Raw genomic sequence first — 13,425 nt, 5'->3', positions numbered from 1 at the left:
AAATATCCAGTGTCTTATAAATTTTTTACAATTTTCTTCTGAAGGGGAGAGGAATTTTGTATGTGTTCATGTAAATCAGACATGAATCCTGTGTAATAAATTGATACTTTCATATTGTATTTTTTACAAACTATACAAAACATAACGGCAAACAACCGAAGACCGATCTCTATTATACAAACACTGTGATAAATTTATATTCCCTTCAAGTATAATTACAAGGATCTGTTGCCATCAGAACCAGAAGAAAAGCCTCCGTAAGAACATTCAACCTTAAGGACCTGACCCTGCAGAAGCTAACTCACATCAGTAGTCCTTATTTGTGTGAGCAGTCCAGTGTACTCCTGCCCGTAAATTTCATTCAGCCAATAGGACTACTGATGTGAATTAAGGCTGGGGGGAAAGGCTTTCTATATGCTATCAAAGATGGTTATTTTCTCAATTATCTGCTCTCAGAATATGGATATTTTATTTGTGGGGAAATATAAATCAATTTTCACTCTGTTACTCCAGTTTATATATTATACCATCTCCATACTGTATATGAATATGTGAAACATTTCTGAGTACCAAAACATTCTGATTACCAAACTGACGCTCAATTTACTATCACACGTGAATCACATTTCATTCATGAAAAAGTATTTTAGATCATTTTATTTCAGAAACGAGACTAGAAAAATGTAATAGCAAATCATAAGAAAATTAGAAATAAGAAAATCATAAGCAATTACTTACATTGCAAAAAGTTAATAGAGTTATCATATACACTACATGAGTGGACAGGAAAACCAGTTTCATCACAAATTTATTTATAAATTGGTTTACCTATCCAGTCATGTTTGTAGAACAGCTCTATTAGGTCTTTGCAAATACAGTTTCAAAAATGTAACTTACCAGATCTGTTCATGGGTCTCAATTATAATACATTTTTTACAGGGCAGGGAGGTTGTTTTTTTAAATTCTGAATATTAGCCTCATTATAATGCAGAAGGATAAGCTTATTGCCATTAAAATTGCTCTGCCTTTTGAAAATTAATAGCGAGAAGGTGGGTGAGGTAATATCTTTCATTGGAACAGAAATTGGTCCAATAAAACATATTATCTCACCCACCTTGTCTCTCTAATATCCTGGAACCAACACAGGTACAGCTACACTGCACATGACAATTTTGAAAATTATTACATTAAATGTTATTCCTCATAAAGTACTCTCATTCAATGATGAGCAGGGTTTCTGCTTTATGTGATCATACATTGAGAAATATTTTGTGTCAAAAGTTCTATGAAAAAAATTAAGGGACTCCTCAGGCTGGCAAAACCCTGATCTTCAAGAATTAAGGAGAAAAGAGTACATGAGTTGGTCTGAATGGTATATCCAAGCACCAGGCCAAATTCTCCTCTCGATTCAGTGGTCCTCTACAGGTGGGGTAGGGTTGGCAGCACAGAAGGAACCAATATCTCCACTGCAATCCATGCAGATGGAAGCCATATTGATATTCCATGCAGATGGAAGCCATTATCCTGATGACAGAGGTGTCTGCTAATGCTCACAGCAGTGCTGCATGCCAGTAGGAGTGAGTGGGGTGTCTGAGAAGGAAGGGAGGAATGGATACCCGCTACTCCTGCTTCACTCCATCAAGCTCTGAGGGGAATTCATGCTATGCTTTTTCCACAGAGGAAGTAAGTGCTGCTTCTGAACATGCTTCCCTCCAGGATTCCTAAAGCCATTAACTTACTAAGGTATAATGCCATCCTCCACTACTGCTCATAAGTTCCAGTTGCTAACCCCATTGTCTGGCGCTCTGCTGGTTCTCAGAGCCATAATTTACTACACGACAGACAACAAATTCATAATGAAAACTTACTAGCCCAAATACGTCTATTTATCCAACATTATCATGATAACACATTTTTCAAAAGACACTAAATACAATGTCCATTAGAATTACTTCAGCTTCTTTTAGGAAACTGTGTATGAATTTTAAAAGTATCTGGATAATTACCTCTATTCCACTATACAGCTTTTTTCTTCTCTCTTTCATTTATAAAAGCTCAGGGGAACTCCCTCCCCACCCGAAAAAAAAGAATAAAGAATTTCGTGCCTGGCTTAATACAACAACAACAAAAGAAAGCTGTGACGGGGTGTGCATACCTGGCACTAGGCCAGAATGGGTTAACCCCACACTATCGGCAGAAGAAGTCCCACCCCTCACACCACACTGGGCATGCTCCAAGTGCTATGCTAGTATACAAGGGAGAAGCCCGGTTCAGTCTAGGCTGACTGCTGGAGAGGAAGGACCTTTGGTGGAGGCTCCAGCTGAAAAGCTGTCTCAGCCCATCCCTGCGGGACCTGGAGATCCTGAAATCTGGACCAGAGACCTGTTGCCATCAGAGTCCCAGGGAGTTACCTGTGCTGAGGAGCCCAGAGACCCCGATGCCCCAGTGACTACAGCTTCAGGAAGCTCGGTAGGAAGTGACCCAGAGAGGGTAAGTAAGTAGTATCTCCCACTCGTGTGAGGTCAGCGTGTTTTCTTGGGACTCCCCACTGACCCAGTGGTGGACCACTCTGCCACTGTTTGGGCCCTGGGTCGGGGCCCGGTGGAGTAGAGTGGGCCCGGGTCCCAATACCCAGGCTGCCACCCCCCTGGTGACAGCCCCCTGGGTATTGGCCACTAGGCCACACTGCCCTGTATCTGAGGGTGGCTATATTGATTCTGGCCACTAGGCTGTGCTGTCTTGTTTCTGGGGCTGCTATATGGACTCTGGCCGCTAGGCCACGCTGCCCTGTACCTGAGGGCTGCCGCTCAGACCCTGATCCTTGAATCTTAGTGTAGCGAGACCCAAGACAATTGGGTAGGCTGTAACCGTGGTATCAGCATGCCCCCTGCCTACCCTGACAAGGGATGGGGTGTGCATACACCACCACAACTGCCAAAAGAAGGAATTTGCTAGAATATTTAATGTCATATGTGGATATGCCTCACAGACAAGTTGAGGAGAAAGAGAGATTCCATCAAAGCTGAGAACTTGATTATCAGAGCAGATCTTAACAGACAGATGGGAGAACACAGTAAGGAGTATGACAATCACCATGGAGGATGAGTTTTCGGAACCTGAAATGAAGATGGTGAGGATATCGTAGAGTTAGCCAGAGCCCAAGGACTGAGTGTTGTCCATACATACTTTGTAAAGAAGGAGAAGCACTTAATTACATAAATGAATGGTGCCAACAGGTGCCAGATTGATTACTTTTTGACATGAGGAAGAGATCTAAAAAATGTGAGAGACTGTAAAGTGATCCCAGGAGAGCAGATTGTGGACCAACAAAGATTGCTTGAAATGGACTTTTGGTGACTATGTTAGTGGGAGACAAAAGATGAGTTGTGGAACAAAGGATAAAGTGGCAGGGGCTCCTGGAAGGTAATTTAGTCTGAGATTTAAGCATGAGGTTCTACAGAAGTTGGAGAATGACAAAACCGACCATGATGATACCAACAAAGTTTGGGGGGAAAATATCCAAACAAGTTACAGAAGGTGCACAAGTTACCTGTGGCTAGATGAAAGGAGTGTAATTTCATGGCAAAGAGACATGGTGATGGTCCAGCGATGTGCATGTGGCAGGAAGGAAGAAAGAGGAAAGGTTTAAATGATGGCAGAAAATGTGAATGGGGGAAAGTTATGAAGACTACAAGCTGGTAAAAAAATAATGGTGAAAAAGAGCATTGCAGAAGCTAATAGTCAGTCATGTAAAGCCTTATACACAAGGCTACTTAAAGAGAAAAGATTAGCCAAGATAAGGCAAAGAAGTACAGAGCACTTAAGAGCTGTGACATGTGTCAAAGGTGAAAATGAAAGAGTGCTGGTGGAAATCTGCAAAATCACTAGGAAGTGGCAGAGATTTTATGAGAAGCTGCTCGATGTAGAGAATGTGAAGAAACTGTCGAGGGACGTGTCTGCAAGCAACAACCTCACAAGACCTATCAAAATGGTGGAGACAGTGGTAAAGATGATGAAATGTGGGAAGGCAGTGGGACCAGACAGTGTATCAGTTGAACCAGTCAGAGCATTAGGCCATGAGTAGGGCCCTACCAAATTCAGGGTCCATTTTGGTCAATTTCATGGTCATAGGATTTTTTAAATCATAAATTTCATTTCAGCTATTTAAATCTGAAATTTCACGGTGTTATAATTTTAGGGGTCTAGACCCATAAAGGAGGTGGGGTCGCATGGCTATTGTAGGGGGGGCTGTGGGACTGCTGCCCTTATTTCTGCAATACTGCTGATAGTGGCGCTGCCTTCAGAGCATCTGGAGAACGGCAGCTGCTGCCTGGGAGCCCAGCTCTGAAAGCAGCCCAGAAGTAAGGGCAGCAATACTGTGACCACTCCCCAAATAATCTTGTGACCCTCCTGCAACTCCCTTTTGGGTCAGGACCCCCAATCTGAGAAACGCTGGTCTTCCTGCATGAAATCTGTATAGTATAGGGCAAAAGCACACAAAAGACCAGATTTCACGGTCCATGATGCATTTTTCATGGCCATGAATTTGGTAGGGCCCTAGCCATGAGGGAGTAATGTTGATGACTAACTTTTTCAGCTTACTTCCCTATACTGGACAAATGCTTGACAAGTGAAGGAAAAGCACATTGGTCCCAATCTTCAAGCGTAAAGGAGATGTGAAGAATGTAGCAATTATTGACGCATCAAGTTAATGATCCACATCATGAAAAGGCTGGAAAGAATTATTGAGAAAAGACTTCAGGAGAAGCTGGAGTAAGCAACAGTCAGTTCAGGCTTATGCCAGGAAAGTCAACAATGGATGCAGTGTTTGCACTCTGAATACTGCAGGAGAAGCATAGGTAGAAATGCCAAAAATTACACTTTGTGTTTGTGGATTTAGAGAAGGCTTACAACAGTCTACAGAATTGCTGTGGCGGTGCCCATGGTTGCACAATCAGCTGAAGACATATGTTCAGACTAACATGGATATGTACTAGGGTGGCCAACAGTAGCGAGAAGCAGCAGTGGCTACAATGAGTCATTCACTGTGATGGTAGGTCCACATCAAGGATCAGCTTTAAACCCATTCCTATTTGTGATTGCAATGAACACCCTGACACAGGAGATTAGAGGAGAGGCTCCATGGAGCATGCTTTTTGCTGATGACATAATGTTGTGCTGTGAAGATAAATATGAATTGGAAAGGGACTAGAACTATGCAGAGCTGTTTTAGAAGAAAATGGCTTATTAATCAGCTGACAAAAGACAGAATACATGTGATGCTTCGTTGAGAGGGACAACGAAAAGCCACTAAAACTAGAGGGTACAGAGTTAAAGTCTGTGCAACAATTTAAATACCTCAATTCAGTGTTGAGCCATGATGGGAATGTGGATGCTCTGCAATAAGAATATGCCAAGTAAATTAGAGAGCAAAGTGTATAAGGTGATGATTAGGCCAGCCATGAGTATGGGCTGGAACACTGGCCAATGAGGACAAGAGAAAAACAACTACTTCACACTGACAAAATGAAAATGCTTGGGTGGATGCTGGTTAAGACAAGAGCTGATAGGCTAGGTAATGAAATGGTACAAGACATGATGAAGGTAGCCCCCCACACGGAAAAGCTGAGGGAGTATCACTGAGACAGCTGGGTCATGTGAGGCAACAAGATGTGGGAAGTCCTAGAAAAAGGTGGCTTGAGACGCTGATGGAGGACATGAAGAAGGGTGGTGTCAGTTTGGAAGATGGACTTAAGAAGAAGACTTGAAGACAAAGAACAAGAGCCACCCAACCCAACTGACAGGACAAAGTGAAGGCAAAGAAGAAGATGAAAAGAACAAAAAAGAGAGGCCAAAAGAAGGAACTGCTAGTCTGAAATCCCGCCAAGGTGATGAAGAAAAAGGGGGGACTATCCAGAAAAAAGTTTATTACAGTGTCTCCTGCTTCTACAGCAGGCATTAAAGGCTACTAAAGCTCTTAAAGGCAGTACCTCTTTATCTTAAAATATATAGTGAGAATTGCTATTGTCGCACATATCCCAGTATCTTATGCTTCCCAAGTGTACATTATCAACTGCAGGGGTCAGGAAGGATTTATTTCCACGATGTACAGTGTTGCACAATTGTTTGTTTTTTTCCCCACCTTCAAAGGTCACTTCTGGAAGCACAGTGCTGCTGCAGTAGATGGACAAATGGTCTAAACAACTATTGCAGAGCCTGTGTTCTCCCAGTGTTTGTTCTTAACACATTCTAGTCTATCTCAGAATGCTATTACTGATGAGAAAATCTGAACATCGAGTTTCTAGAATGACTGAGATTCTTATAATTAAACTCAGATGGTCAAATTTATCCCTGGTGTAACTCCAGTGATTTTGATGTTATTAACTTTGAGTTTGACTTCAAACTCCACCAACTTAGTCTCGGAGATGTTTCACACTGAAACACCAGGTTATTGGGCTATGACAGATATTACTAAAAGCAACAGGAGGAAAGAGAACAATGGGGAAGACATGGAAAATGTTATTAGAGCCAATGTTAAGGTGAGCCATTTAATAAAGGGCCGCAGAGGAGAAACCAGCAGTGGCTATGCTTTGTCTGTATGAGACACTCATCTCAACAGCAAACATTACTTGTTAAGATTGCTAACAAATAAAATTTACCAAACAGGTGAAGAAGATAGTGAAGTAAAATATGAGCAAATTAATTTGCACATTCAGTGCCAAACTTAAAACTTAAGAGTAATGTCTGTCAGACTTTATAGAGCTTTACACCCAAACAAATAACATTAAAACTACCTTCAACGCATCGACAACCATCCTGCAACACCCGGGCATACATCTCCACTTTGGACTGAGATAGAAGTTGGTCTCCTGTCAGGTATGTATTGTGAGATGAAGCAATATAGTAGTTACAAAGGGGCTGATCCATATCCTGGTGGACTTCAGAATGCAAAGGGTTAAATATATCACAAGCAGAACTGCGCATGAAGCTGGTGAAACCTTTGAACAAAAAGAAACAGTTTTTCAAGAGTGCAGTGTACCTGGACAGATTAACCTTAGTAGAATACACAGGTTGATAAAATAAATACTATTTATGCTAAAGCCTGTCAGTGTTAATCTGCCACCCAAGAATGGCTGTGTCATGTGGGATGAATCCACCATCCTGAGTATCTGAACTACCATCTATGGTTTGTCTATTTCTTTTGCAAGTTCCTTCAGGTGAGGCCAAAGACCTATAGCATGGGGCACGGGTCACTTGCTGGAGGATTCTCTGCACCTTGAAGTCTTTGAGGACTTAAATAGCTCAGACATAAGTGAGAGGTTTATTGCAGGAATGGGTGGGTGAGATTCTGTGGCCTGCATTGTGCAGGAGGTCAGACTATATGATCATAATGGTCCCTTCTGACCTTAATGTCTATAAGTCTATGAGACCAAATTCATTGCTAGCATCAACAGGAGTTACACCTGCTAAAGTCAATGGGAGTTCTGATCATTTATGCCAGACAAGTCTATCATTTTCTCCTGGTCTCTACAGCATCACATGCACTGTTGTCTCTCAAGAAATATTAAACAAACTACAAAACAAACAAAACAGAACAATGTAGTAATATGTTTACAAATCCATGCCTATCAAAGCCAGCAGAGTTTGGACAGCAATGGCACTGAGCTAAGGGATTCATAAGACATCTATTAACAAAGAATAGCGGGAGCAGAAATTTGTATTCAAGTAGTAAATATGAAAGCTTAAATAATGAATGGCAGCAATATGGCAAGACTAAGAAAAGCAGAGATCTGCAATCCCATTATCAAGTCAGTGTTCACATCATACATTTCCTTCATGCCCTTAAGGAGTATATGATGGAAATCTGTGTGTAAAAATTATTTGGAACCCTGGAGAGTTTCTCTGGGCCAAATCTGATGCACAGACTTAGGCAAGTACTGTATGCTAACACAGTCTCTTGCAGTTCAAATGAAAACATTCCAATAACAAACAGAACAAAACAGCTCATCATTGTTTCCATTAAAAGTTATAAAACTTCCTTTCTTCAAATTATTTGATAAGATTAAAAATTATTTATCTTAATCTAAACACCACTGCAAACAATCAGGTACTTTGTATCCAAACAATGCCTCGCTGTCATTAAAAACTGCCCTGCACAGATGCGACCCTCGGCAAGCTGATATCTCCTGACTCCTTGGGATGCGTTGTGGAATCGGGGAAGGGATGTCAATTGCCTCTGCAGCCACATCCCTCTTTCCAAAGACCCGGGAGAGTGTTCCTGCAGGTGGGGGAACCATTTGGAGGAATGGGGAAATGACTGGGTTGGTGTAACGGATGGAGTGGGAGCCTCGTGTTGGGGGTATGAGGCATCAAGGGGATGCACATTGTCTTTCTACTGGCCCAGTGAAGATTATGGACTAAGAGTGATATATCCTGGGTATCATAGGATGGTCATCGCCTGGAAATGAAACCAATCCCGCGCACCTGTGCCCAAACAGGTGTTTCCACTTAGCATAATTAAGGGCCATGGCAGCACCTGGGCCAGGTAAATAGGAGAGAGCTGGTGCATCAGGACTGCTTGAGTGCACAGACTAGAGAAGCAAAGGACAGGGGCAGGTGAGAGCTGCCTGGGAGACAGTCCGCAGGGAGTGGTAAACTTTGCAGGCCCTCACTGGGCAGAGAGGCTAGTGCACTGACAGTCCTGAGCTAGACAGGCTGACAGGGCTGAGAGCTAGGAGTCAACAGAAGGGCTAGTTTGCTGTCTGTCCTGAGCTAGGAGGCTGGAAAGGGCTGAGAGCTAGGAAGCTGTGGAGGGGCTAGCTGCCGGCCCTTGCTGAGCCACAGAGCCATGGCTGGAGAGGGCTGAAGGCTGAGAGCAGGAGAGGGTGATGCCTGCTGGCTCTCTGAGCCAGAAAACTGAAGCCTGGGAGTGAAGTGTGGTGAGAGATGTCAAAGTTGCACTGGAGAGCTGGAGCATGGTGAGAGATTCCATGGTGAGAGATGCTGAAGCTGTGCTTGGTGTGTAGCATGTACCCTCTGGACTATGCTGGGGAATTTGGGACTGTGCTTATGGGATTTGTGTTATAGTTTATCTGCACAGGGCTTTCTCTCATGATAAATTAAGCTGCTAAGGCTATTTTTATTCGGAAAGACTATTTGGCCTAGTCCTGGGGACTCTGAAGGAGAAAATGAGGCAGGTGTGCCTGTTGTGCTCTAGCCTGTTGTGCAAGCAGCCCTATGATACTGGGATAATATTACCTCTTCCATGGAGCCTTCTTCACCAGTGGGATCCCTCTTTAAGAGAAATGTCGGGACAGCTGGAGCCAGAGTAAATGCCTGGCAGCTGCTCGGAAAGAGATATGGAGGCACAGGGCCTGCAAGGGGATAGGCCTGGCCTCCTGGAGATCCCCCAGAATTTTGTACTGGTAACCATTTCCAAGTTGGAACCCACGCTAAATGCAACACTGCAGAAATATTCCAATAGGTCACAATAATGTGAAAACGACCTAAATCCAGCCCTGGCATAAGTGGACACGATTCCCATTTAAATTAATGAGAGAGCTACCACTTATACCAGGGATGAATTTGGCTCCGAGGTCTCTACCATATCCTGACAAGGAATCAGAGGGCTTGATTCTGATTTCATACCACCATGACTCCACTGCATCAGTTACTGATTTACACCAGTGTAACTTAGATCAGAATTGGGACTAGAGTTTAAATAGCTAACTTTAGAATATGGAATTTAAAATGTTTTAAAGGGACAAAGCAAACTATTAAGACTCTGAATGTAATTAAGTGTGAGGGGAGCGTTATTAAACCTAATAGGAATAGAAGTGTTTTCAAATGTTTAAAATGCCACAGTTTGTTGCTTTGTTTTGTTTTCTTAATTCTAGCCTAAGTGAATTTCCCAGAGTAACAGAACTTATGGCAGAACCATGAGGATAAATCTAGGCCTCCTGTTTCCTTGCTGTGGTTTAGCAAGAAGATGATTCTTATCCCTACAGAATCCAACAAGCAAATTAATCTGCTCATGGAAGTTACCTTCTGGGCTAATTAACCGACCGTAGCACTTAAATTATTTCAATCTAATTCTGAAAGATTTATTGATACATGCAGATCTGAATATGGTATTAAGTTGGTTTCAGAATTAATATACCACCTGCAGCCTTGTTTTTGCAAATGAAAGGAGCAAGTTTCTAAATCTTGTAAGAAAATATTATGTTCCCTGCTGTCACTTACTCGAGTGTAAATTAATGGACCACTGTAGAGTGGTTTTACACTAGTGCAACAGCACGGTTTTTTTTTACATCAATGAAAATAGGTTATGGTATAAACAAATACAAATAATCAATTAGCAATAAGAACCAATACAAATTTGTTTGCACTCTTGTTTTAAGATGATATTGGAATCACTTGCAGTACAATTGTGGCTGGTAGTACAGTACTAGAACCCATTGTTCTCCCATTTTTCAACCCATAACTTATTAAAATACCCCCCAAACAATCATGTGGTTGAGCCTTCACATTAATCGGTTGTAGTCATCAGACATTAAAAGCCACATCAAGGAAAACGTTGTTAGAACTCTTCCACTCTACTGCAATGGAAATAAATTGAGAATCAGACACTTTACCTTCTATCCCCAGAACATTTTGCTCCTTGTTTTCTTCTGAAACTTCAAACTTCCTTATGATGTCAAGGCAATATTCTGTGGTCACATTATTCATCTGCACAAAAATGACAGCACTGGCATACATATTTTTTTCTAGTATGTGACCAACATGTCAAAATATACTTCAGGCCCCTGTGTCTGGCTGAAAATCTTGTGATCAAACACTGAACTCAGTCAACCATGAATAAAACTGGCAGTAACACTATTCTAAATTACCTTTGTTTTTTTTCTGGGGGGGGAAAGAGGGGGTTGGTAACTCTCCACAAGCCTCATGCTCTTTATCTTTTAACTTTTAGGATGAACATGGTAGAGAATTGATAATCACAACTACACTGGTTGGTTTAAGAGCTGAAAATTTGCAGGAAAAGAGTCTTTAATAGTTCGAATTCCAATATTATAATAGTAAGTACAGAGAAAGGATTGATACTGATATTTTTAATGCAATTTACTTTTTAAAAAATCTGATTTTTTTCCTCACACTTGTTTTCGACAATTAACTTCACTGCTTTCAGCAGTTACTTGTTATACATAGGAGATGTGACCGGAGAATCAGGTCCAGAGATGAAAGTCTGGCCCCACTGAAGTCAGTTATCTCCTTTCTATAATGACAAGTAGCTGTTTTTCATACCCTAAACTTAACAGAAGTGAAGTGAAAAAATGGTTAGGTTAGGCATATTTTTTCCACAAAAATGATACTATCATATTTCCATAAAGCTTCTCATTCTTCACCAAAGTTAGTTCAAACACTGGCTTTGCATAACTTCAAATTAAGACATCAATCATACTTCAAGTGAAAGAATCCAGGAAGATAGATGTTTTCTTTCTCAAATTGTACCTAGTCTGTATTAAATATTATTGCTTCAGGCAAAGGCAACAAGGCGGATTGCTCAGTGTTGCAGGTTATTTGCTATTCACGGTTCAGATTCAAAGAAATGTTCCCTTGGTGGCTTGTTGCTCTTCCTTCTCATTGACTGGAGGAATTTACTTTCTTTTGGCTGGCATTTCCAGTGACTTTACTACTTCTATAGCCTTGATTTGCTTTTCATCCTCCCTACCATTGTCTGTAGGTAAGCAGGCCCAAGTACCAACACTTACCTTTGTGGACATCTTTTGAGGAAGGTTGAGATCCTTGAGCGGAGCTCTTTAAGGGCCTAATTCTGCCAGGTGCTGAGCATCTTCCAAGAGATGGTGAAGGCCCTGATTCCCACTGACCACTTCTCAAGAAGCACTCAGCACCATGCAGCATAGGGCCAAAATGTGAAAGAAAGTGGAAGGGGGAAAAATCTTAATGTGCAAACAGTAAGTGTCATAATGGGAGGGAAACAGATAGTGATATTAGTAGATATAACATAAGATCGGCCATACTGGGTCAAACCAAAGGTCCATCTAGCCCAGTATCCTGTCTTCTGACAGTGGCCAATGCCAGGTGTCCCAGAGGGAAGGAACAGAACAGGTAATCATCAAGTGATCCATTCCCTGACTCCCATTCCCAGGTTCTTGCAAACAGAGGTTAGGGACACGAACTCAATATGGGCAGAAGTGAATTATCCTAGCTAGTGAGAAGTTCAAAAAATGTCACTAACTGAGAGGAAGGGACAGAGTCTCATCTACTATCCCCAGACTTATGTGCAGTATTTAAAACTAGCAGTAACTTGGGAAACATTCATATCTGTAGCAGTAATGGAGCCTGTAATATTGCTGGGCTGCACACACAAATGGGCAGGTCTGAAAAGACTTACTCGTATGCTTAACTCTATGCACTGTAAACAGCCCCCATCAAGGAGTTATCCACAGTGCATAAACTTAAGCACGTGCAGAAGTCTTTACAGGATCAGGACCAGAGAGAAGCCACATCTGATGTTTCTGCTGTCAGTTACGCCAACTTTATGCTAGGAAAATCAATTAACTGCCATACAGTTACTCCAGTGACTGAAGTGAGAGCAGAATCACTGTCAATATTTGCCACTTCATCAATCCTGTAATACTAAAGTACTTTCTGTTCAGAGTCAGGAAGGTACTGCAGTTACAGCAGATACCTAAGGATGTTGAGATTCTAGTGATACACAGAAAGAGATATTAATCCTGATGTTTGCTTTGTCACTGTTTCTTTGGATCTCATTTGAAAAGAACCTTGGCTATTGAAATGCAAATTGTCAAGCAAAATGAGATGCCATTATCTCCAGGCCTGTCTCTCAGAGGTTTACACGTCTTCACTCAACCACAAAAAGTAGTTCTCTAATGAGGTTTTCTGGCAACTTTTTAATGCACACAAATGCAACCGCATAAAAGTTTTCCTGGCAGAATTTGATCCTTAGTTTGCACTAGGAATCATTTCATCTTACACTGCTGTGTTGTTGTTTTTTTAAGTCCAAATAACGATGGGACAATGAAGTTTCCCCTGGCAACACAGTCCGCGCCGCTTCCCGCAGCTCCCATTGGCCGGGAACGGTGAACCACAGCCACAGGGAGCTGCGGGCAGCCATGCCTGCAGACAGTCAATGTAAACAAACTGTCTCATGGCCTGCCAGTGGATTATCCTGATGGGCCACGTGCAGCCCATGGGCTGCAGGTTGCCCACCACTGATCTATGCTCTCTGTATGTCTCTATAAAACACTGAAGAGATACCACAGTCACTTTGAGCTCTTCCCTTCAGACACTAATGATATTGGTCTCTCTTTTCGCTATTATGATACTACTTCTGACTCCCAGATATTGCATAGAAATCAGAAGGTGAGTCAGTGTATCACATCC

General features: G+C 42.0%; 1 protein-coding gene across 3 annotated transcripts in view; it reads right to left on the bottom strand.

The window, feature by feature from the left end:
- PLCH1 (phospholipase C eta 1) overlaps nucleotides 1-13,425 on the bottom strand; it is a 131,426-nt gene that overhangs the window by 41,035 nt on the left and 76,966 nt on the right. For all 3 annotated transcript variants that reach the window (XM_077826413.1, XM_077826414.1, XM_077826415.1), the window contains exons 6-7: nucleotides 10,635-10,728; nucleotides 6,795-6,998 (exon numbers count right to left, since the gene is read on the bottom strand). In XM_077826413.1, coding sequence (XP_077682539.1) covers nucleotides 6,795-6,998; nucleotides 10,635-10,728 — 298 coding nt within the window. The remainder of the gene's footprint in view (nucleotides 1-6,794; nucleotides 6,999-10,634; nucleotides 10,729-13,425) is intronic.

Source organism: Eretmochelys imbricata, chromosome 9 (assembly GCF_965152235.1).
Source record: "Eretmochelys imbricata isolate rEreImb1 chromosome 9, rEreImb1.hap1, whole genome shotgun sequence".
Taxonomy (NCBI): Eukaryota; Metazoa; Chordata; order Testudines; family Cheloniidae; genus Eretmochelys; species Eretmochelys imbricata.
This window is presented reverse-complemented; position numbering and strand designations above follow the sequence as displayed.